This window comes from Schistocerca gregaria, chromosome 4 (assembly GCF_023897955.1).
Source record: "Schistocerca gregaria isolate iqSchGreg1 chromosome 4, iqSchGreg1.2, whole genome shotgun sequence".
Taxonomy (NCBI): domain Eukaryota; kingdom Metazoa; phylum Arthropoda; class Insecta; order Orthoptera; family Acrididae; genus Schistocerca; species Schistocerca gregaria.
The window spans coordinates 721957274-721983567 of NC_064923.1; the positions used below are offsets into that span (position 1 = coordinate 721957274).

The 26294-nt window shown below is 37.9% G+C and overlaps 1 protein-coding gene across 9 annotated transcripts in view; it reads left to right on the forward strand.

The window, feature by feature from the left end:
• The window catches only part of LOC126365910 (bromodomain adjacent to zinc finger domain protein 1A), a 132897-nt gene that overhangs the window by 47074 nt on the left and 59529 nt on the right, over positions 1–26294 (forward strand). For 6 of the 9 annotated variants that reach the window (XM_050008644.1, XM_050008645.1, XM_050008643.1 and 3 more), the window contains 6 exons: positions 4103–4292; positions 7875–8084; positions 18942–19301; positions 19518–19697; positions 19815–19910; positions 20004–20052. In XM_050008644.1, the coding sequence (XP_049864601.1) occupies positions 4103–4292; positions 7875–8084; positions 18942–19301; positions 19518–19697; positions 19815–19910; positions 20004–20052 (1085 nt within the window). Of the gene's footprint in view, positions 1–4102; positions 4293–7874; positions 8085–18941; positions 19302–19517; positions 19698–19814; positions 20053–26294 lie in introns of all 9 variants that reach the window. The other 3 variants (XM_050008637.1, XM_050008636.1, XM_050008639.1) reach the window with 1 other exon arrangement.

Consider the following 26294-nt stretch of genomic DNA (forward strand, 5'->3'; position numbering starts at 1 on the left):
TGCTGTCTTCAAATACTTCGCTATTCTTCCCAACAAACTTCATAAGAGAGTGAATGTAGTATGAGGCTGTTCTAAGTATACCTCTTTCTTTTCTTTTATTTTTATTTTTTTTATTTTTTAAAATGGTTGTGTGAAGACTGAGGAGAGAGACCATATTTCTGTACAATGAATACTTTCTCTGTGTGGAATTACCCTAGAAAATTGTTCCACATGACATCACTGAATGGAAGTACACATTGTGAGCTTATTTTCTTAGGCTTTCAAACCAAAATATGTAATTACATGCAGAGAAAATGTTGCTGAATTTAAGATGATGTGTGTTTCTTCGTTTGAGTTTTAATTATTATGCCCACCCAGGAAATTTTAATTATCTGTTTTACGTATTTTCTTTACCCCATGCTATTGTTATTGAAGATGATATATCTTACCTAGAATCTATTAAGTACTTTTGAATATATCACTTGTTGGTCATTACACTGTTGCAACTCTGTGGGGTGTGAGTATTCATACAGGGTGAAGCAGAAATGCCACACTTGCCAGTCAGCATCTAATTCCTCATCACAATTCAAGGCAAAAGTTTACCTAGCAAAACCTAATCCTGCCAATAGGTTTATTTGAAATGGGATTTAAAAAATGAGGCTCTGGAGCTGCTGTAACTTATGCAATGTGGCCAAGAACAGGGAACACAACTGCTGCACTGTGACAGAATGGTCCGATTATCTCAGTGAGACGAGACAATGCAGTTGGGGAACGGATATGCAGACTTGTCAATGTTAGAGTTGTCTTTGCACCAAACTCAGCACCCCCCTTTCCCCCCGTCTCCCCCCCCCCCCAACCTGAAGCATCAAATTGTACCCAATTAAATGCCTCCAAAAATGTTATCTTTAGTTTCTGTTACTATTACCTTTATTTAAACATGAACTTCTTACAGATGTAACAACCACTTTGTTTCGTCTGCGACACAAATAGAGCCAGCAGAAAATATATAATGAATGTAAGTAAAATGAATGGCAAAAAAGCTAAAGACGGTCAGGTGTGTACTATAGCGAGACTGATTGTGAAAATTAAGAAATCACCAATTACAGCCGCCTTGCGGTTTTTACTTTCACTCATTATGAAGTTTAAGGGCTGTGGCTATTTGCATTACAAAGTTTTATGTGACCAATAGAAAATAATAGTGGAGACAGTTATTTTGTATATATCTAGTGATCAACAACAAAACACAGTAGGTAGGCCATGTTAGATTGCATGTAATGCTGTGCACATTAATTCCATTCTGTATGTTTGATGCCCAGGCTTATCTTCACATAGCCAATATGTACATGTAGGAGCAGTGTTCACTTTAGAGATGATGTTCAAAGCAACCTCTTTGCATTTGCAAATGCTTCTCCACTTTCTGGCTTATACTTTGCTGCATACACCTTTTGCTGAGGTGATATGCACGTGAACTGTTAGTCATATACATCTATGGATGGAACACTATAGACATGTTCCTTTGTTTGTCCCCACAAATGAAAGCTTGGCGGATTAAGGTCTGGGGAATATGTAGACCAGAACACTGGACCTCCACGACCAATCAGTTTTCCTGGAAACTGTTCCTTTTAAGTTGTTAAGCACATTCATTCCAAAGTATAGTGGAACACCGCCATACTGAAACCATTGCTGTAACCGAACACCAAGTGGAACATTTTCTAATGCATCATGTAAAGTGTTGCAAAGAAACACATGATACAGGGTCACATCTAACTTGTCTGCAACAGGTAAGGGCCCAAAAGTAATCCTCCCACAATTCCAGCTCACAGGTTTATGCCAGAGCATGCCTAAAAGCCATGTTCAGGGGTGATATACGGGATGTGTTCAAACCAATAATGGCTGTTTTGCAGGTTGAAAATACCTTCATGAGTGATGCTAGATTTATCAGTCCTTATCATGTTATTTGTAAAATGTTTATCTTCACTTGGTGCAAAAGCCATTCACAAAATTGTACTTGTCATGTGGTTTTCTGGCCGCTGGTGTCAAGTTAATGTGTAGTGATATGGATGCAGTTCTTCATAGTACAGTGCTTCGACAGCCAGTCTTTGAGATAATCTGGAACTGCTTTGCAATATCATGAGTACTTTGCCGAGGTGATTAGTGAATTGTTTCAAGAATCACATCTTCGGTTTGTGTGCATCAAGACCTTGACCAACCTTTATTCTTTACTTATGGACAAAGTTAACCAATTTTCTAAAGGTGTTGCTTCAGGCGAATAAAAAATATTGTTATCGGGATGGTGCCTTTGAGGCTACCAGGCAGTGTATGCACAAGCAGCAGCAGCAGCAGGAACTTGGTTATAGGTTGCACCCAGCCTTAAAAGCATATCGACAGGTTGTGCACTGTGCAGTTAGTAGACACATGCATGTAGTTTTATTTGATAGGCTGTCGTGATGCGACAAAAATGTCCTGCTTATAAATGACAAATGCTAGGGAAGGGAGTGTAAAATATAAAAAAGGAACCTGATGAGGATTTGAACCGTAGATCTAAGGTGGATGTGGGTTAGGTATCCCAGTAGTCTATTCAGCGAGCTATGACTGCTGGTACGGCAGTGCAGGGTGATACATGTTCTTACGTACATACTGATGTGCTGCACCATGTGACATTGTTGCCAGCTTGTTTTCATTCATGTGTTATCCGATTTTCCTAGATACACTTATGTTGTGAATCTGAATGAGGAGTCGCGTGCCATCCCCAAAAGTGTGGCATTTTTTCCTTCACCCTTTGTTTCTTTCCTCCTTCTCTCTCTCTCTCTCTCTCTCTCTCTCTCTCTCTCTCTCTCTCTCTCTCTCTCTCTCTCTCTTTTTTTTTTTTTTTTTAAAGAACAAGAGTGGTCCCAGAACTGAAGCCTCCGTAACCCACTTGGAAGAAAATTAATCGTGAGTTATCTGATATGTTCCTTGGCTTCCTATCGTTTAAATATCAAGTGAACCACACACTCGTTGTACCCCAAAAGGCATAAACTATATGCTTCTCCAAAATAATGCTGTGATGTGCACTAGGAAATGCCTTCAACAGCTCGTAAATATTGTGGTAGGTGAAATTGTCTTTCAGACATTTTAATTTACAATGGATGACATGTTCAGTCGAAGGATCTAAATCAAAGGCAAATCATGACTGATTCAGACTATCACATTTGCAGATATGCGCGGACATTCCTTTAATACATTACCTGTCTCGAAACTTTTGACAGAAGGTAACGAGAGGTGATTTTGAGTGAGTGAGTGAGTGAGAGAGAGAGAGAGAGAGAGAGAGAGAAAGCAGATATGCGTTTTTATGAAATACTGCCCGATTCTCCCCATAAGCCTGTCCATGCACACAATTGCACTGACTAAAAATCAGTGTTTGTGAACTAAGCATGTACATAGCTACTGCTCCAACATCTCTATTACATGGCAAGTGGTTATCTCTACTTGTTCCCATTTTTTGTAGGAAAATTTTGTTGCATTAATGTATTAAGAAGAAACATGCTCACGCAAATTGAAGTAATAAAGATTTGTAAGTTAAAGAGAGTAAAATACGAAACATAAAATTCTACCTATTCATTTGATACATAAAAACTCACTTTATTCAGCTTTTGTAACACTTGCCGTGGGGAGGGGGAAGGGAAACAATGTTTTACATGGATAGCAAACTATTTCTTTATCTGTTCCATAAAATTTTGGGTGTGCAGATGTATAAATTCAGCTTCTTCTTCTAATACTTTTCCTGAATACAATCCAGTCATCTTCTGAGTGAGCCGAGGTGACTGACGCTCCAGCACTTGCTCCATCCTTTTCACCCAAGGATTGAACCACACTGGTGAAAAAGGATGGAGCAAGTGCTGGAGCGTCAGTCACCTTAGCTCACTCTGAAGATGACTGGATGGTTTTCAGGCGAAATATTAGAAGAAGAAGAAGAAGAAAAAGCTGAATTTATGTGGCTGCATGCCCGAAATTTTATGGAACAGTTTCTATGCTGTGAAAACATGAAGATGCACATATTTCTTTATCATTCATTATTTTAGTATAATTTTACTGTCATTGTTCGGGAACATAGTCTGTACAAAAAACGTATCCTTATTTTCAGAATAAAAGAAAAGAAAGCAGCACGCATGAAACTCAAAGGTCTCCAACCTATGGATGATGACATTGTTGATACTCGAACTCCTGAAGAAAAGGAACAGCAAAAGATAAAAGCTGAGAAGGAAGTGGCAAGGAGAAAATTAGAGGCTGAGAAGAAAGCGAAAAATCTGTACGCTGCTGCTATTATCTATCAGGTAAGTAAATTATTGAAGATAGGACAGTGTTTAAAACTATATTTTAATAGCTGTGAAGAGCTAGAGGCAGTTTTGAGAATTGGTGCTTCAGTTTCCCTCTTAGTGTGGAATAACTGATGTTCACAGGAACTGAATGATGCATCCAATACATTAATTTCAGTTACTGTGTGTGTGTGTGTGTGTGTGTGTGTGTGCGCGCGGGCGCGCGTGCGTGCGTGCGGGCGCGGCATTTCTCCATAAAGGGGTCATTAGATTTCCTTATTAAATGTATTGTTGATTGGGAAAATGACAGAATTTCACTTTGTGTTTCAGGTAATTACATTAAAGTTGTCCTTCAGTTAGGAAACTGATTTTGAAAAGAAATGTAATATTGTTGCTTAACTTAAAATATTGGCTTTGCTGTAGCAGGTTGCAATGTATCGGACTTAGAACGGTGAAAGGCAGCGGGGGGCTGGGGAACTGCAGAACTTAAACGAACTAAGTTGAAAGGTTTCCTATTTTTCTTTTTATTCATTTAACGGCATTCTGTGAAATAGTAATCATGTTTCATGTTGGTACAAATTTTCATGGGTGGTGGAGAAAGTCAAATGTGTCACTTACAGATTGGAAACCATGGTCCAGAAATAGCAATCAAAAGCTACCAAACCGACCACATTCCATTACTGTCAGTGGCATACGAGAAACTATGCATAGTTGTTTGTATGATACTGTTCTGGTATGTATCAGATTGCTGATACAGTAGCGTGGGCAAACCCAACCAACATATAGTTGTACACCGTGATAGTCTTCTATGGGGGAAACTCCGTAGGTGGTGCAATGTACACATTGAAAACTGCCAGTCATAATCTAATGCTATGTAAAAGTGTAAGCTGTGTTAACATGCTGAATTTTGCAGTCAGTCATCCTTAGTGAAATGGTAGTGTACTCTGTTATGAAATTTTCTTCCACGGTTTTCTTGTAACGCATGATGCAAGTTGAAATTAGGAAATTTGGTTGTATTGAGTTGAGCAAACCTGTAGGAGATACTCAACACACACCACGGGGAACAAAGCTCATGATGCAAAATAACAATAATATAGGAAGACAATAAACTGTGCAAACACATGAGGAACCTTCATGAAGCACTTGGACCAGTTTCTTGGGAAACGTGTTGCACACAGTGTGGGAACTCATGTCGAGCCAGAGCATTGTATGGTCACCCTTCACATTCCTGTGTATGTGCTTTTCTAGCATAAGGCTTGTTTCACCAGAGGTGCAGAGCTCAGTTGTCACAATAGTCGTGTCTGGGCAATTGCGAATCCCCGTGTTACATTTGGGAAGAGCCAGTAACACAACTCTCCAGTTACCTTGTAGACTGGCAGAGTAATTGATTGATTAACAATCTCTTATTCCGCCCCACATCACTTGACAATGTAATATGTATTTCTGAGAGACGTACTCTTATATTGTTGAAGTATTTCCCACTTCGAGGTCTTCATAAATGTTTGTGCTCCAACATGATGGAGTCTTAGATCAGTTATAGCTGCTCGTGCATACCATTCACACGGTTCCCAAAACTGCATTGGGGTGTTAGAAAGAGTATAACAGAACTTGGTGCAGTGAGAGTACGCCTTCTAGGAAGCTATGGACACCACTTTAAACAGCTATTGTGAATGAAGGGCCTCATGCAAGTTGTTTCGGTAAATAAAATTATTTAAAAGTGTGTTTACGTGGCTTTTTATCATTGTCAGCAGGCCAACAGTTAATTTACTCATCCGTCCATCTTCTGACAGTGATACCTTTACCCTTCTCTATCATCCTTGAAAGTTTGTATAATGATCACAGAAACATCCTGTGTATGTAGTGATTTTCTTCCATGAAAAATGGCTTTAGCTGAAAGGATCTCAAGTTACCAGAGAACAAAAGGAATGAAGATTAGAATTGAACTTTCCCTTGACAAAGAGGGCTTCAGAGATGGGGCACAAGCTCGGATTGTTTCAGATATGGGGAAGGAAATTAACCATGATGTTTCAAGGGAACTTCCCAACATTTTGCTGGAGTGATTTACAGAAATTGCGGAAGATGAAAATCTTGATGTTGGGACAGGGATTTGAACCATTGTCTTCCCAAATGAGAGTCCAGTGTGTCAACCACTGTGCCATCGCACTCGGGTCAAGGAATTGGAGAACATTGTTGAAAAGTGTATACTGTTACATGTGTCGCACCACTGAGAAAATAACACAGGCTCAAGGGGTAGTCATAAAACTGTCAAATGAATGGCATTGGTGAATAAGTGATGAAAATATGTAGTAAAATCTTCAGACCAAAGTGGACGGTTATTAAGTTCTGTGTTTTGATGCCAGTTTTAGCAAAGTGTCAGTTGTTAGGAGTTCTATACACATTTCTTCAACCAAGAGACTCTGTGGTTTAGGGAACTCTCAGAAGACTGAAATCTTGATGTTCAGATGGGGGTTTGAACTGTCGTCCTCCCAATTTCCTTGTACCCTATCTTCAGTAATTTGTGTTAACAGAGAAACAAATGCAAATCGAAACAGTAAGTGATTGACAGAACCAAGAGCAATGCTTTACAAGATTTTGACAGTACACAAATGGAAATGGCAAGAGAGCTTTAAACTTACTTCTTTCAAATATAGGAAATATTAATAAGAGGACAACTATAAAAAAGTTTGTGTTTTAAAAATTAACATAGTTATCTCTATCACTATACTCAATTGATGTAAGTTTTAGCTGATATATTTATAAGTAAACACCTGAGATTTTTCACAGAATTCTCTCTCTCTCTCTCTCTCTCTCTCTCTCTCTCTCTCTCTCTCTCTCTCTCTCTCTCTCTCTCTGCCTGTGCCTGTGTGTGTGCCTGTGCCTGTGCCTGTGCCTGTGTGTGTGTGTGTGTGTGTGTGTGTGTGTGGGTAGAGAGAGAGAGAGAGAGAGAGATATCAATCCAGTATAGTGGTAAGTTACAGTACTCACTCAAATTCTGTAGCTTAAATCAGAATAACAGGAAACAATAAAAATAACAGTTTGCATAAAAATTGTGCAACACAAAATGTCTTTTTTTATACTTTAGTCTCAGAATTTTGTGACTGAGATTACTCTGTTTTACTTTTAAAACACACTTTCATTAGTTGCACTCTTTTTATTAATATTTCCAACAATTGAAAGAAGTAACTTTAAAGCTCTCATGCCATTTCCATTTGTGTACTGTCAAAATCTTGCAAAGCATTGCTCTTGGTCCTCTGACTCGCTCACTGTTTCCATTTGATACTTATTCCTTTGTTGCACAATTTACTGAAGATAGATCACAAGGAAATTGGGAAGATGACAGCTCAAAAAAATAGAGATTTTGGTTGTCTGAGATTTCCCTGAATCACAGAATCCTGTGTTGCTGTGTGTGTGTGTGTGTGTGTGTGTGTGTGTGTGTGTGTGTGTATGTGTGTGTGTGTGTGTGTGTAAAAAGTTTATTATAACATACTCTTGGCATCAACCCTTCACTTCAATTTGATTTTGTTTCTTTTACAATACAGGTAAGTTATATTGGTCAGCAAAGGTGCTATAACAATTGACAGCAAACATTTTTCTTTAAAGGTGCTACCCCTCGGCACCGATAGAGCTCATCGTCGCTTCTGGGCATTTGCGTCGTTGCCAGGTCTGTTTGTCGAGCAGGATTCAAGTGCTGCTGGATCCTGCCTGCCGTATCCTACCCCGTACAATGCTAATCTAGCAGCTCAAACTGATGACTCCATTTCTTATGTGCGCAAACTTTTTGAACAGGAGCGAAATAGTGGTAGTGACAAGGTAAGTGACTTCAGTTTATACCATTCTGCTGTTGCAATATTAGAATAAAAAGTGCAAGAGATACCAATTTCATTGCAACAAAGTACTTGACAATTAAGTTATGGTAATAATAGTAATACTCATTACTATTGATTACAGTGAATAATGGTGATTTGACTCTTCTTCTTTCCCTGTAGACCTTTATTTTCCCTTTATAAGATTCCTGTTTCAGACTCGTATCTTCGATATTCCATCATTTTTATACATCAGTACTGCATCTAATTTCCATTCCATGTTTATATGTGGCTGATAGAATTGTAAACTAATATAACAACAAAAATAATCGATTATTGGTGTGCTCCTGCCACCACTTGGTGTGTCAGTGATAGAATTGTAGGCACGTTTCATTAGGAAAAGCTTCATTTTCTTTGGGATTTAAGATTACAAGTTTCCACACGAGAACTTCTAACACACTAGCCACATCGAGCCACAGGATTCTTGTAGTAAAAAATCTGTCACGTGTAATATTGGTTTCTGATTTCATGACTAACTGTGGGGAGGGGGAGCAAGCTGAGCTTTTTTCATGCAGAGCTACATGGGTCTTTACTTCTCCAGTACGCCATGACAGCCACTTTTTAATAGCTACTGTGAAGGCAGGTATTGTGTTTTTAGATTCTGGCAGCAGCCACCAGAAGAAACTTGTGGTCAGAAGTTGATAGACATCAGCCAATCTAGAACTAGGGAGCCCTCGGTCAGGACGTCAGGCACAAATAGTATTCACACACTTCCCTATATCCACAGTGGCATAATGGGAGTACAGTAAAAATCTGTTTTCCCTCGAATAGATATGGCACTAGTATCATGAAATTTCATTCTTATTATGTTGGTGTGTGTTAGTGATAACATAAAATCTCTCTTATACAACTACTAAATAATAGTGTTTATATTCCTTTGTCACTGATATTTAATTTTTTATTGATATAATTTTTGAAATAGTTATTACCAAAGAGAAGTTGCCAAAAATTGGTTAACTTGTTTCTTGTCTACTCCAGTTGTTTCAATGGTTGAAGAAGTAGGCAATTTTAGTTGAATGTTGCCATATGTTCCTAGTAGTAATTGATGTGGGGACGTCCCAAAACCGTAACGACAGACAAAATTAATAATATATTGCATTGGGCAATAGATGATGAAGGGTGTACGAAATAGCTGATGCCCTAGACATATCAAAAGTAGGTGAGTGGTAAATTTTCATTAAGAATTGGGTGTTAGAATGCAAGAGGGAGGTAACCCACACAGAGATGGAATGAGAGATTTTTTAGTGTTGTGTTTGTCTTTATTGCGTGAAACTGAGCCAATTAAGTCATATTTTTGGTCCGTAAACCATTATTTATAGTCTGTAAAACATAGGAAAATTAAAATCATTTAGTAAAATACACCCTTTATCTGAAAAATGAAATTTATGACGTGAGTTACTTTTATAACAAGCCAGTTTTCATCAATTATTTGTTTTAAAATTAAGTTCAGATTCACTTCAATGTGAATTCCTTCACACATTGAAGGTTGACCAGTAGTGTTTGAGGAAGTCACACTGACTCTAAACTGCCATATGTATTGAAAACTATACTTACTTCCAGCCATCTGGACCATCATCATCATCCTACTCCTCTTCCTCACCTCGCTATTTGCACCTATGGTGTATGGCACATGTCAGTATGGTTTTTTGGGATGTTAAGCAGCAAGTACATAAGTCTTTCTGTTTCTCAGCAGCAATCTTTCTGTCACCAGGATACAAGCACTTTACATTTTATGAGTATGAATGAGCTGCAGTGGGGTTGAGATATGTTGATGATCTGTGTTTCCAAGGTTGTCCAGGACTTTGAATAAAACTTCCTTCCAAAAAGTCAATGGATAGTAATTTTCTTTACATGAATGATGCTGAGCATCCTGGCTTCGACCTACACAAATTCTGCAAAATGCTACCCAGACATGTATGTCATTTTCTCATCTGGATTTGAAGTCGTTACTTGAAAATCTTGAAAACCTTCCTTGGTCGTCCTCTGCACACAGCAAAGGTTCTTTGCATGAACCTTCTCTACCAGTTTGTTAGTCCTCTGGAGTAAAGACATAGTTCAGTTCCCTAATGTCTTTCTCAGTAACACCAAAAACATGGTCAGAAAACAGAAAGGTACTCTAGGAACCAAGTAGTAGTGTTATATGAAATGAGAAACTCCTTCCATTACAAGGACATATTCTACCTGATGGTATTATTCTTGTTATGTGCTGAGCAGGTATTGGAAACAAATAAAAATTTGTTTTTCCATGTGTTTTCTGGGTCACTTAGAAATCTATGTAAACAAGATCAAACAATGGAAAATCCAGGATGGAATGTCACAATATGAAAAGGAAAGTTGTTACTCGCCATATAGCGGAGATTCTGCAAATAAAGCTTTTGGCCAGTAAGCCCTTTGTCAAAAATTAAAAAAAACACACACACACACACACACACACGCACACGCACACGCACACGCACACACACGCGCACGCGCGCGCGCGCGCGCGCGCGCGCGCGCGCGACTTGTCTCAGGCAACTGAAACCACACTGCTAAGATGCAATTTTTGAAGTACATATTAGTATTATATATGTGACTATCAAAGTTGACAACTTCGCTAGGTATAATAATATATGAAAGTCTGATTCCTCCCCCATGTGGCATTTAGTTTGATACTAGTTCAGAACACTGTAAGCATCTTCAAGTCGAGTTTGATGTAAGTGACTATTCAGGAAGTATTACATCCTGTTGTTTAGATATCCATGCGTGACACAGTAACAGTATGAAGGATCTTTAATCTTCTATTGAATGTTATTGTGAAAACACTCTACAAACCATTACTTTCATTTTCATTTCTAAATATTCAGAACCTTTCAGCTACAGATTTTGCAGAACATATATATTTCCTTACCGATCTCTTCCTGCTAACACACTTGTACAACGGAAATAGTTTTATATTTTCATTTACCATATTTTCCTCTTCGGTCAGCACAAGATGATGATTTGCAGGCTGAATTTTCTTGTGTTTGTGCATCATGAGACTTGTCACCAGACTAATCAATGTCATTATGCATTTCATGAAGAATGTCAAATGTTTGTGTACACAAGTCTCCTAAGGTAGTAGATAAACAATTCCTAGATAACATATATGTATCACAAAATGCTTTTGCGCAAGCCCTTACTGAAACACTATTCACATTCTTTATGCAGTACATATAGAAAAACTTTCTTTTATTTCTACTGTCAAGAAATGCATTATTTCTACACACACTTGTGTGCTTTGCTGTCTCCAGCTATGCTAGCAGTGATAGTTAAATTTAGTTCCACATTCGTATTGAAACATAAGTTCAAGGCCACCTTAATAATTGTCCAAATAACAATATATCCCACTAATGGGTGCTAGTGGCTAAAGATGATGATTTTGATTATTTCTTCACTGATTTTGCATGCAGTTGTGCTCACCATGTGTGAATAAACAAATTAATTGCTCACTGTTACAATACTATTTAGCAGAAAACTTCAAACTCATATTTTATCACCATGTGTAAACGGTCCATTTATTTTGGTGCATATTGAGTGTAAGTAACCATTCCTTGTGAAATCTGAATGCACCTTCTATTGCCTCGCATAAAAGTACACAATGGGTAATGCAGTGCCATTGTTGAACTGCGATGAATGTAGGTGAAGAAACACTTCGCTCCGATTATTCTAGAGAACTAGCTATGCACAAGAGGTACGATTGACAGTAAAATCACTGTCAATAATCAGTAGGAATACCTCTTACAAGCATTGTGATTTTTTGTGATGGTTTCACTTACAATTTTTTGAGGCTGCTGTAAACATATCAATACTGTAACTGAGTCTAGTGATGCAATGTTTTGCTCTTGTAATCAGACAAGTGTCTCTTCAAATGAGTTACATATTAAAAGTAGGATAAAGGTTTTGTTGCACTACCTTGTGGTGCTCTTGCTTGGACATTAGTTTCGGACATCTACTCCTCACTGATTACATGTCTTCTGTTTGCTGTGTTGTTCTAAATCCAATCATTTACACATTTTATTATTCTGCACATCCACATTTTTATTTGATGTTCAGTTTGTATTTAACATTTTTTACGATCCGAGGTGGTATCACGATAAATGCTACCACCTACAAGGTGTTGGAACCCACAAAGAAAGCAAACAAAACATCAAAAAGTGAACAATGATTGTAGTGTCCATGCTGTTCCTTTAGCTTAGCAATTGTCAGTAATATCAGTTTGCTGTAAAAGCGTGGAGCACATTTTCTGCTTGTGTCCTCTAGTTGTGCGCACATTCTTGAATGCTAGAACTACTGGTACTCTATTCCACTTTTATGGGATACATTGTAACTTTTGAGATCATCGGTAAACAACTGTTACCTGAGTGGTCAGGTCAGTTAAGCTAATGTGGAGTCTTCCTGTAGCAAAAGACTTTAATGAATTTCAGCATCACAGTGTATGTACTATTTCAAGGTCTATGTAATGATTGAAAGGAAAGAATCGGCATGACCATCTATGAAACTATTTTTGACAGCAGCGATCGGAATAAACTTTTGTTTTGATATGTATATCAAATTTTGATCCCATTTGTATGACCAAACATTCCTTATGGCATAATTCGTATCACATCAGGCAGGGGGGTTACCTTCATAGTCACAGATATTACTGAATTTAGCATATGTTAAAATTCAGGAGTAAGTAAGAAACACACTTTTTTTCCGACAAAAAATTCCTGTCCCAAGATATAGGCCCCCCAAGATGATGCTGCAAACACTATTTTGAAGATGAGAATTCTGGAAATTTTTTAAAATGCTGTATCTCTGTTACAGTTCTAATTATTTTGTTAGAGTTTTTTTTAAGAAAGGAAAAAAAAGGCAATTGCTTTATGATTACAGTGATATCCTCCTTTTGGACATATCTGTCAAAAGTTCTGTTACTTGCACCTTTGATTTTTTTTTAATAATTTACAGAAAAAAAATTGTTTTTCGAAATTGCCGTTTCAGATATTTCTTTTTTTTTTTTTTCCCTGTTGATTAGTGCTATGTAGTACTATATTCTCTGTAAAGGAGAGCTTCCACTTCTGAGTTGGACAGGTTGTATTTTTGAAAAATCATAACTCTACCTTTTTATTAAAAAAAATTGTATGTCTGCACTGAAGTTGTTTCTTACTAATTTCTGTGTTACAGTGTTTATTTCTATTGTCTTTGTTGCAGTTGTTTCTTACCACTATCTTTGTTGCAGATATTTCTTTTCACGTTCATTGTTGCAGATATTCCTTACACTTTGTTATAGTTTCTTGTCAGTTTCTTTGTAGTGGTTGTTAATTGTAGGTTTCTGTATTGTAGTTGTTCAGTGCTAATTTGTTTACTGAAGAGCTTCCAAGAAATCTGAGACCATCTAGTGAGTTCTGTGTTTTTGTGAGGAATTTGCCAGTTGACACAGTTGCAGTGTGTTTTGTGAGGAGGACTGTTTGAAATGTCTTCTGACTGGGGCCACAGGAGAATGAAGTATGCTGACTATTTGCATGTCCATAAAAGAGTGATATTATTATTATTATTATTATTATTATTATTTATATTTATGTCCTTCATTGGACCACTCTGGTGGGAAAACCGTACCTTAGCGGGTTAGGAGGAAATGCCAACCCAAAACCCTGAACATCTAAGGTTGTGCCTGTGCGGTTAACAACCGTAGTTATAAATCTGAGCTTGCCCCCACTCAGCTACAGAGGTAGGTGTTAGTCCTGTCAAGAAAAGGTGGTCATTGAAGTCAAGTCATAAGCTCCATGCATCGAGAAAGCCCAGAGAAATTGCTAAAGCTACGGATGAATACCCTACAGCAAAACTGACCACACTCTTCAAAGTAGAAGTTCCATTTTTACCTCTTGCCAAGAATTTTTCACAAATATCAATCCAGCTGTTAAATACTGGCGATCCTACAGTGAAAATGTGCAAGTTTTAACTATTATTCCAGAGACATTTTCAAAGAAAACACTTTTGAACTATGTTCCATCAGTATCAAAGTACATGGTAGATAAATCAAGAAATGTGAGGTCTGTAAAAGGAGTCTTTGAAAGACCAGATCCCTATTAGTCATGCTATAGAAGCAGCTAGAGTTCAAATATTGCAGTCATTTTATCTGGGAAGATAAGTGGGACTGTTGTTCCCAGAGTGCCAGTGCACTACTACCTAAATGGGTAATTCCACACCCATGTAGAGATGTCTGTTTATGTGTGTACTGTGCGAATTTTGAACTTTGTGTGGTAACTTTGAAGAACTTACTGGAGCACGTGGCACCTTGGTTGGGTGTGTGAAGTCATTAGTAGTGTGTGACATAAAGCAAGAGACTAGCTTGTTTCAAGAATGTGGCGACTGCCCTGGAAAGGGAGGACTGTCTTTACAGTCACTTGCTCCGGGAGATGTAGCAGATAACTCTGCAGAAATTACACATGTGGCATGGCAGGAGAATAAATGAATTAAGAAAACTGTTGCCTTTGACAGTTTCATTCATGAACTTGGTAGTCAGTGAAAGCAGTGACACACCAGCATCTGAAGAAATTGCAACAACGCCACATTGTAGAAGTGAAAGGGTGTGTACAGGCTGGAAAAGTATATTTAATGCTTCACTGTGATTTTGCTGAGAACTGGTCTGTAATTCTCCCACAAGAAGTACAATGGTATCATTGGAGTAATCAGCAGGTTTCAATTTTTACAGGAGTGTCATATTTTCAAAACAAGACTAAAAGTGTTGCAGTTATAAATGACGACACCGGACATGACTTAGCACATGCCTTGCTGCAATGTGCAAAATTCAACTGCAAACAGGGGCAGAGAACATCATTATTTCTGATGGTGCTCCGAGTCATTTTAAAAATTGTAACCAGGTGTTTGAATTGAGTTAGTCACTTTTGCCAACTGACTGGATATACAGTGTTACTGGTCTCAGGAAGGGGCCTTGTGATGTTGTAGGAGGCCTGCTGAAGCACCATGCTACAATACATAATCTTTCCAGACCAAAAATAGCTGTAACTCAGAATGCTGAGAATTTTGCGAGAGTCGTGAAATCTTACACATCCACAGCCATCATTCTTTTGTCCAAAGTAGAAATTCAAGAATTCTGTGAGCAGAAAAAAGAAGAATGGTCAAAACAAACTACTCCTGTGAAAGGAATTCAGAAGACACATTTTTGGACTCGTATTGCATGCATTTTAAAGAGCAAGAAAGAAGAAATTTCCTTTGTTCAGCCAACACCTCAGAAACAGCACGATTAATATTCAGATTAACAATTTGAGAAGGGGGATGTTTGTGGCGTGTGTATGACTGTGACTGGTGGATTGCAGAGATTATAGACACCAGTTACGAGTTAAACGAAATTGTAGTGAACTTTGTGCTACCACATAGGCCAGCTGCTGGATGTAGGTTTCCAGCTGAAGGATAGGACAGCAACAATGCCATCAGTGCTCACTTCCTGTTAACAATGTTTTGAAGATTTTAAGTGCTCCGGTTCCTATTTGTTCAACAGGAAGACATCACTCTATATCAAAAGAAGACACTGAAGCTCTGGAACACATTTTTAGTTCATTGAGTGGATAATTTCAGTACAAAACACAGTGCACAGAAGTTGTATAAATTGACCTTTCACATACATTTTGAAACCATTTAAAAAGCTTGAAAAATGAGTCTCTTACTCATCTTTCAAAACTGAAATTATGTTAAATAAGGCCAAGTTTTGATTTTTATGAACCTGTTATGTGATAATGTAATAAAACAGGTTTAATGTATGGCACAAATTTCAATTGTTTATAAAACCTGTTCAATTTAAAAGTGGAAGCTGTCCTTTTCAGGGAATGTAGAACTATATAGTACTGATCAACAGGGAAAAAATCAAAATTTTTATGGATTGACATTTTTGGAAAAAATCCATAAATTATTTTAAAAAAGTTCTGAATGCTATAGTAAAAGAACTTTGAGAGGCAAGCCCAAATGGTGGATTTCTTTGTAATCATAAAGCAATTATCTTTCAAATTAAGAAAGCCAAGAAAATATATAGAACTCTTCCAGAGATACGGCATGTTAAAATTTTTCCAATATTCACATCTTCAAAATGGTATGTGCAGTGTCACCTTTGAAGGGCTGTGTTTCGAAGCAGAAATTTTTTGAGAGAAAACAAAAATTATGTATTCCCTACTTAGACCTCCATTTTAACATATGCTAAATTCAATAATATCCAAGACTATGAAGGTAAAATTTTTTCCTAGCCTGTCTGAATTAATATGGACTATGCCCTGTGGTGGTGGTGGTGGTGGTGGTGGTGTGATAACAGTTCAGTAGATTAGCTTTTGCTTTCAAAATTCTATACTGCCCTGCCATAAAACAGTAACTACACTCATTTTGTTTGAGTTCAGTTTCATTTGTCTGTAGTCCTGTGGCTCATTTGGATTTAGTAATGCAGCTTCCGACACTATAATAAAAACCTTTTCTATATCATTGTTAGTTCTATTTTTTTCACTGTTATCCGTTGATACTTCCTAATATTAATCTTAAAATGTGCGTTATAGATCCTCCTCATTTTCCATTTCGGTGCCAAATATTACTAAATCTCTCTCTCTCTCTCTCTCTCTCTCTCTCTCTCTCTCTCTCTCTCTCTCTCTCTCTCCCTCCCCCTCCCTCTCCCTACCTACCTCTCTCTAGACACACACACACACACACACACACACACACACACACACACACACACACACAGTGAGGGGGGGAGAGAGAGAAGGTGTGTAGGTTAAGGGTCAAGAGCTAGAACGCGGATAGTATGGAAATATGAGGACAGAGAAAGTCACTTAGACACCACTGGGACACAAGGATGTGGTTGGGAAGGGGTTAAGAGAAAAGATAATGAGTATACTTAGGCGTACAATTGTACCTAAGGAACAAGGTTAGAGGAGGATGCAGGAAATGGCTTAGAAACAGAAATGGAGTGTGGGTGGTGGTGAAGGACACGAGTGTACCGTGAATATCCAATAAAATGTTAAATCTTGGAAAAAGATCCTGCAAGCACACGACAGACGATGACTAAAGAGAATTGTTCAGTGTGACATTAAGTGCAACCATTCCACAAATTGCTGCAGATTTCAGTGCAGGGCCATCAATTCTCGAAGGCCTTCTTGTGTACCCTTGATGACTGCATGACAGAAAGCTTTATGCGTCGCCTTGGCCCATCAACACGAACACTGAACTGTTGATGATTGGAAACATGTTGCTTGGTCGGACAAGTCTTGTTTCAAATTTTATCAAGCGGATGGACATGTACGTGTATGGAGACAAATGTTACGAATTCATGGACCCTACATATCATCAGGGAACTGTTCGAGCTGGTGGAGCTCTGTAATTGTGTGTGGTGTGTGCAGCTGAGGCAATGCGGGACGCCTGATGCGTCTAGATATGACTCTGTCAGGTGACACATACGTAAGCATCCTGTCTGATAACCTGCATCCACTCGTGTCCATTGTGAATTCCACCATACTTGGGCAATTCCAATGGGACAAAGGGACACCCCACACATCCAGAATCGCTCCATAGTGGCTCCAGGAACACTCTTCTGAGTTTAAGCACTTCCGTGGGCCACCAAACTCCCCAGAAATAAACATTATAGAGCATATTTGGGATGCCTTTAAAGTGCTGTTCATAAGAGATCTCCACCCCCTTCATACTCTTGCGTATTTATCCCCCTTCATACTCTTGCGTATTTATCCCCCTTCATACTCTTGCGTATTTATCCCCCTTCATACTCTTGCGTATTTATCCCCCTTCATACTCTTGCGTATTTATCCCCCTTCATACTCTTGCGTATTTATCCCCCTTCATACTCTTGCGTATTTATCCCCCTTCATACTCTTGCGTATTTATCCCCCTTCATACTCTTGCGTATTTATCCCCCTTCATACTCTTATAGATTTATGGACAGCCCTGTGCAGGATTCATGGTGTAAATTCCCTCCAGCACTACTTCAGACATTAGTCCACACCATGTTATGTTGCAGCACTTCTGCGTGCTCGCAGGGGTCCTACATGACATTAGGCAGGTATATGAGTTTGTTTGGCTCTTCAGTGTAATAAAACAACTAGAAGTTGTGACCACCCTTCATCAGGTGGAAGGACAGAGAAGGTAACATAGCACTGTCTACAATATGATCGGTTACATCTCAATATGTAGAGCTCTGTTAGGAGGAAGAAGGGGGGAAATATTTGATTGAAGAAGGGAGAATGAGGATCGATACCACATATGACTAATGTTGGTACAGACGTGTGTAAGAGAGACTATGAAATCACCATTTCTCGGAGCTACAAGAGCTCAAGCTAGATCCTTGACATATCACAAAATTGAAGTTCAGGTAGTTATTTGTTTCATCTTCACATTTTAATTAAAATTGGATAGATTTTAAGCAGTAAAAAAATGGTATGAAGGTAAAAGAAATGAACACATGTAATTTCAGATAATACAGTACATTCAGTGTAGTAATTTATTTTAAGTTCTGTTTCTGGATTATTTTGCATTGCTCACACAGATATTCATAGTGTGTCTAAAAGAACCTTTTTAAAAATGAGTAGAATCTTAACTTGCTATGCAGTATGATAGGAGCCTGTCTAGAAAACAAGTTGTATTAAACATGAGTTTACTATGTCTAAAGGGTGTATGTTAATTCAGTTTCATTGGTAGCTTGTGAAATTGTAAAACAGTTGCTTTTGAAGGTGTATAGAAGTAGTAAATGCATTGCTACACATTAAAGAGTTAAACAAGTAATAATACTTCTTTCTTCAAGGAGAATGTGCTGTCAGCACGCATCTCAGCTCCAGGCAGTCCCAGTAAGAAGCTACTACTGGAGAAGAATGGACCATTAACAGCCCGACGTGATTCAAAAAGCAGCATCGAAGATGACGGTGGAAGATTATCCTCACAGTTGTTAGTGTGTACTGCTAGTAGTACATGTCCTGTACATAATCCAAGGCAGAATGTTGTGTGGAGTTTCTACTGCCGTGAAGAAGATATAGGAGACCTTATAAGAAGCCTTAATCGTCGAGGCATCCGGGAGAGTGAATTGCGGCAGAATCTAATACACGAACAGCCGTATATTGTGGAGAATTTTCCTCGCTGCCCTACACACAAGTTGAATCCTTCATATGTAAGAACCACCATTCTTTATTTCTGTGTTGCAGGTAACTTGTATGTGTTGTCAGAAACAGAATTTTAATTTATCATGAAGTAAATGAATATTTATTAAAAAAAAAGGTATATAACTTAGTTCGGATTGACATTTTAATATAAGAATGTCGATACAAATAGTGAATGATATGATATCAAATGTTTTCACCTCATTTTGTATAATATTTGTTAATAGGTGGATGTAAATGAAGCACTGGCCCAAAGGAAACCTGTCAGAAATGTTACAAAATATGATGACACAAATCTTAGCTTTCCGCCTGGAACACCTATAATTGAAATTTTTGAACTTTATGTCAGAGACTGCATTCTGGAACTAGAGGAAAAGATTCATCTTGGCGGTCTGGGAGCATTGAAGGTATCACCATTTGCATTCAGCATTCACTAATGTGACTCATTTAAGTAGAACAGAGATACAATGATGTAGCTGTCTTTAATAATTGATAGTAAACATTTGTTTCATTTTCGATTGCAGGTACCACGTCAAGAGTGGAGAACGGCACTTCTTGAAAGAAAATATGATAACATACCAAGAGCAGGAGATAGAAATAAATTGTGGAATGACAAAAGAGTAAGATGTTTAATTTTAGCTCACTCATTTCGATTATTATTATGGGCGATTGTATCTTGTACTTTAAGTGATCAAATATATTTCTTGTTACAGAATGATCAGATCAGTAATACTCCAGTTGAGAAAATCATTAAACATGAAGGTAAGTCAGTATCTTATATGCCTGTTTTCAGAAGCCCAGAATCTTGTGCAATAATGTACAATAGCAATCAAAATTGCCTTATGGACACAATTATGTGCAGTAACTTTCCTACATATCTTTCCCATGCTTTTGTATCTCATTACACCGAAACTGCTTGGTTATATGAATACGGATATTGAAAATGGCCTTTAAATTGTCAGAAGAGGACATAAGAACATCTGCAGAGAGTTTCAGAGTGTGCAGTGTGTTTCAGAACAGGAGTCCAAATATACTCTAATTGAAAGACAACTAGAAACTGGTAGTGACAATTATATTCCAGACTGTGCTGTATAAAGTGACAGTAATTGTGATGTGGGCAGACAAGTTTCAGCAGTCACAGATATCTCACTTCCATCCAATTGAGCATATCATTGAGGAAGGGATGAAATTTAGTTACCTTCACTTATTTTTCCAATCCAAAATTGAGAAAAGTATAGGTGACTTGGGATAGTGGTCACCTTTACTCCTAAATCATTAACTTGGGGTTATATGTTGAATGCGTATGGAAGACCACAAAAGCAAACTGTCATATCAGGCAAAAGGACCAGTGCAACTTGCAAAGAGAGACATCAAAATTTGTAGGACTGCTAATTCCTGGCAGCTGTTCCTAGATGACACAACACTTAAACATGTAAATTTTGCCCAGAGACCACCGATGCCCATAGGGAACGTGGAAACAACAGTATTTGTTTCTTCTCTTTCAGGGCTAGTTGCATTTGTTACACCTCTGTATGCCTGTGGTTGAAACATGTTGACTGCAGGTTGTTCATCATAGAATCTCCTACATGAAATTCCCATTGCTTAATCTAAAATGAGATTTTGAAATGAATATTTGTGCTTTGGTATCTGGGCACAAAGGTAAATAAGACAAAACAGTCAAGTTTCTTTCGGTGTCAGGAATTTGGAATCATTTCATTGAAAGTTGTTCCTTGCACAATCTGGAACAAAACGTCACATGTACAGTTCTTTACCACTAAGGCCACATGCAGATTTACACATAATAAATTTGTCATTAGATTTGAGTTAGCATCAGATGTAGACATCAAATAAATATCTGTTGAACCGATTTCCATGCCTGGAAAAGGATGAACATCAACTAGAAGATCAAACCCTTTCTAAATAGGTAATCGTGAGATTTCTGGCATCATCCCTTAGAAGTGGAAGAGATCTGAAAACAGGTGTTTCCACGCCATTGTTCGTGGCCATAATACTAAAGAATTGGCTTATAAGCTTAGTGGAGTGCAGTGGGCCATTCAAGAAGGGTGATACCAAAATCAATAACAGTGTCAAAAGCGTCACTCTATTAAACTACCATAGTGAACAGAAACGACTCAAACTTGTCCGTGTATCAAAGCAAGGAAAACAAAATTGTTCTTGTTCTCAGTTTGCTACATCTAAATGTAGTAATTTGGACTATCTCAAAAGTTTTTCAGAAACTGTAAAATTCTGCAATAAAATGAAATATAGGGCAGATAGTACTGGACCAGACGGCTGGAAAATATTTTGTGAAAGCAACTAGCAGAGATGGAGGTGATAAATACCATATACATAGGACTTCACCCAAAGAAGTGCCTGGTTTCTGTAGAGAGCATTTATGGGGAAGTAATTGGCTGTAAGTAACTCCTACAGAACTTTAGGGAAGAATTAAGAGACCATCTATTTTGAAAAATAGGTGCCAAAAAATATTCTGCTGTAGTAGTCCCAAAATGAATCCAAACACACACAAAAACGACCTTAAATGAAATTTGTACTCTGGCTCGAAAAAGGATTTTTCCAAAGGTTAGCAAGTTTTCTTTCATTCTGTGTGTACCTATTGACAACTCAATACTTCTGCTTTTTAGTGAGTGGTCTCCTTTAAGCCAGCTACAATTTTATTGCTGCCATGATTTTAGGTATATAAAAAGTCTCGTGGTTCTAGTGTTAAAAAAAAATGTGTGTAGTATGTAGAGGAACTATGGCTCAAGTTTAAAGAAATAGTTGACACTTCACTGAATAGGTATGTACCCAGCAGAACAGTTCATAATGGGAGAGACCATCCATGGTACACAAGCACTGAAAAGAAACTTCTAAAGAAACAGACTACTGCATAATAGGCTATTTCTCTGTGTTGAAAATATGGTTCAGATTGTAGTTGTTCTGAGTGATTAAAACATTCAAATCACTTCTACAGTCAACATTCTTACAAAATATCTGTTAATTTTATGTAATTAAAGCTTAAAAATCATTAAACATAAAGATTTGATCACATGATCGAAAACGCCGTGTTAGTGGCTGACACTCTGGTGATGTCACAGACAAGGAGTAAGACAGGAGTGTGAGACGAAGTTACTGGGTTTTTACATACTTTTTCTGCAAATGGTTTAGCCATTTAGTGATGATTTTTAAGTAACAGTAGAAAGAAATTTAATGAATGCTGATAGTGGAAACTGTGTGAAGTTGATGTGTTTTTTGCCCCTCTCATTTGGAGTGGTAGTAAGTGCCAGGACGGGGACTCTTTTCTGCTCCTTGCAACATCATTAAACTCACTCAAAACTAAGAAATCATAGAACATTCTGTGAATGGGTCTATATCTTATTTCTAGATTGTCAACTACATAAGATGATGAAACTTCAAAAATCTGAAACGATATGGATCCTAGCGGGACAGTGAAGATTTAAAAAAAAAAATAAAAAGTTTCTAATAAAGTAAAGAGTGTGTGGCCACATTCATTAGAAAATATCTTTTTAAATATGACGTGTGGACAGCTATTACTAATGCAAGTGCATGAAAATGCCAAGGAAAACACAATAATACTCATTTCTAATCAGTGTGGTGAAGTTTTGTAATTGTGATTTGGTTTTCATATGGAGGACTGTTGATTTGTTTTACCACTAAGTAAAAATATTTTTTGCTGGTTGGATTCGAACCAGCAACCTACTTATATCGTCTTCTAATATTTGATAGTCCAACAGTCTTATCAACTGGGCTACCAAATAATGTGCACGGTAGCAGGTATAATGATAAATTTTACTAAGAATTTAATGTTGTTGAATGATAATATACTACTTCGTAACAGTGTGAAAGTCTGTCTTGGAGGTAAATTAATGTTAACTTCATCAGAGTGCAAGACATTGTTAAGTAAGTAAGAGAACGTGGATATTGATATAGTGCCAGTACAGTTGATCATCTTTTACATGCCTCCTGGTTCTGTGGAACACCCAGAAACAAACAATTTTTCAACAGTTTTTACAGTGTGATACTACACATCATCTGTAATTTGTTTTCCAAAATGTCAATTCCAAAACAAGACATCACTGAGAATTAGCATTGTGACAGTAGCAGCAGTGAGCTAGCCAGTAACATGGGCATCACATGCCTTGAATGGAGCGTTTTAGTGGGCTTTCAAATTATTTGAATTTCATTTCTGTTTTTATAAAAGAGTACTGAAATTCAAGAGGGGGAAAAAGCATGTTATGACCATAAAACGATATATTTAACCATTTAAGACTGTTTCCAGAAAACAGTTGAATACCCTATAGAGGTATAGATAGAAGAGATGCCGAATGAAATTTATAATGAAGTACTGTCTGAAAGAAGCTGCGTAGTCAGTCAGATCTTGATAAGATTTCAAAGTGGTGCAGAGATTGGCAACTTGCTTTAAATGTTCAGAAATAAAATCATGGACTTCACAAAATGAGAAAATGACTATAATATCGATGTGTCATATTTGGAATCGGCCAACGCATACGAATATCTGGGTGTAACACTTTGCAGAAATATGAAATGGAATGATCACACCGGCTCATCATACGTAAAGCAGGTGGCAAGCTTTGGTATATTGGTAGAATACTGGGGCACTGCAGTCAGTCTAGAAAGGTAATTGCTTACAAATTCCATGTGCAGCCCATTCTTGAATATTCCTAAAGTGTGTGGGAAACATACCCCAATAGGACGAATGGTGGATATTGAACACATACAGAGGAGAACAGTGCGAATGGTCACAGGTTTGTTTGACTCGTGGGAGAGTTGTCACAGGGATGTTGAAGAACTGAACTGGCAGAGTCTTGAAGACTCAAAACAGCTCTCTTTCATTTACTCTAGTGAAAATTGTAACAATAAGGATTGTGCGATTTGCAGTAACTGCAGAGTAAAAGGTGGTAGAAAGAAAACTTTACTGCTGCAACATGTGTTCCAGAAAACCAGGACTCTGGGTAAGTGCTTTGAAGAAATGTGGGGCCTAAATGACAAAATACATGAATTGAAAGACAGAACATGACATTTTCAGTGTTATAATGTACGTGTAATTCATAATTGTTCCCCTTACGGGGAATTTAATGTTACCGTTAAAACCCCTCAAATGTTTGCTGCTTTTCTTCTTCCTCTCTTCTGCCCACTTCTTTCCTGTTTTCTTCTCTGAGCATTTGCTGAAATTTCTGTTTTCTGATTCCCCTCGTCTTGTCATATCATTTGTGGAGAGGTTCAGTTTTTGGATATCTTCCATGGTTTCCTATATCCAGTTGATTTTCACTGCACTAGTTGTCACTGTGTTAAAAATCTTCTTGGTTAGTCTGTTTTCATTGATCCTATGTAAGTGTCCATAGTGCGTTGCCCTTCTTTTCTGTCCGTTGACACAGTTCGTTTGTTGGTATCTCTTTACAAATCCCCTCCTTCTGAACTGGCCCATAGATCTTTCTCAGTATTTTTTCACTCATGGTTTTCCATCCGCGCGGACTGTGACAAGATGCCTCAGATGGCGCGGCTACCCCGCGCGGTGGCTATGGTTGTGTATTCTGTACTTTTCCAAGTCAAAGTGGTTCTCATCTGAGAATCGTATTTCCTGTATTTTCAGAATTTTGATATTGAATTTATCCTTGGTGTTTTTCAGCTGTTTCAATATACCTGGTTTTCTGTAGTATGTTTGTGTTGAGTGTTCCCATGTAAAATATTCCCTTAGTCTTGAGGGTTTTTGAGAAGCTCCGAAGCTTCTGTTCATGAGATGTCTTACCCTCTGAAATCCAGTGATCAGGACTATTACCCAGGCATACTGACTGGAGCTCAGGGTAGTGGATTCTTTCCCAATGTTCTGTCGTGATTATTGGTTCGTGTTGAGGTTTTGACTGTGAAATCCAAAGGATCTTTCATAATTTTTACTGGAATTTTGAGTTCCAGAAGATTCAGTCACAGCTGAGCTCACAAAACCAATAGATGCTGACCATAGTACTGGACATATCTAGATTTTGGGGTTTCTCTGTAATGCAGTACAGGACATCTGACAGGCTGCTAATGTCCAGAGCCAGATGGACCCAGCTTTGGAAACAAGGTTGTTATCCCTCCCACTGCTCCTTCCTCATCACTTGCAAGATGAGGGCCTGGGCTTGGGACTGGCAATAGTGGAGTTGTGTGTGTAATTTGGTTTATTGTTTATGAAAAGCATAGATTGCTACTCGAGTCATGTCAAGTTGCAGACACAACAAAAAGACTGCTAGCAGTTTTTTTCCCCCTGCTTCTTTTCACCTTCACTATATAGTGAAAAGCAGTCTATCCTTTTCATAAAATTGTCATTGTTCCATCCGGATTTTCTATTGTTTATTTTGGAGTTAGCATTGGCATAATTCCATTATATGTTATGTTGGTTATTCCCAGTTTAAATATTAAAAGTATAGTGGCAGTAAAGGGTGAAAAAAAGATTATGTGGAAAGGGTTAAAAATTTACGAGTGACTATCAGTGACATGGTCGATCCAAAAGTACGGTGTTCCAATGGCCCAGCTTCCTGCACTGCTAAGTGACTCTGTCAAGGTTACATGTTGACTAAAGCATTGTACAGTTTTCTTACACCTGAGATATTGTTGCTGTCATTGATTTTTGGCTATTTCATATGGATTAACCTTCAGTATTTAGTATAAAATGTATTGGGCTCCCGATCTGTTTTTAGGCAGACACTCTATACGTTGTTAGAAGAGTTGAGCAACTTAACATTTATTGATTAAAGCAAGAGTATGGGTTTGAGAGTTGTTTTTAGGACGTTTATGGAATTTGGTTGTCTTTTTAATGCCATCCTAAAGCAATTGGATCAGATGTCTATGACCAACAGAGGAATTTCTTATTTTCTCAGATCCTCATAGTGTACTTCACAACACTCAGAAGTACTGACAGACAAAAGAGTTTATTAAATACAGAACATCTTCCCCTTTAGCAAGAGAAGTGCATTTCGTTATGAAGGGCA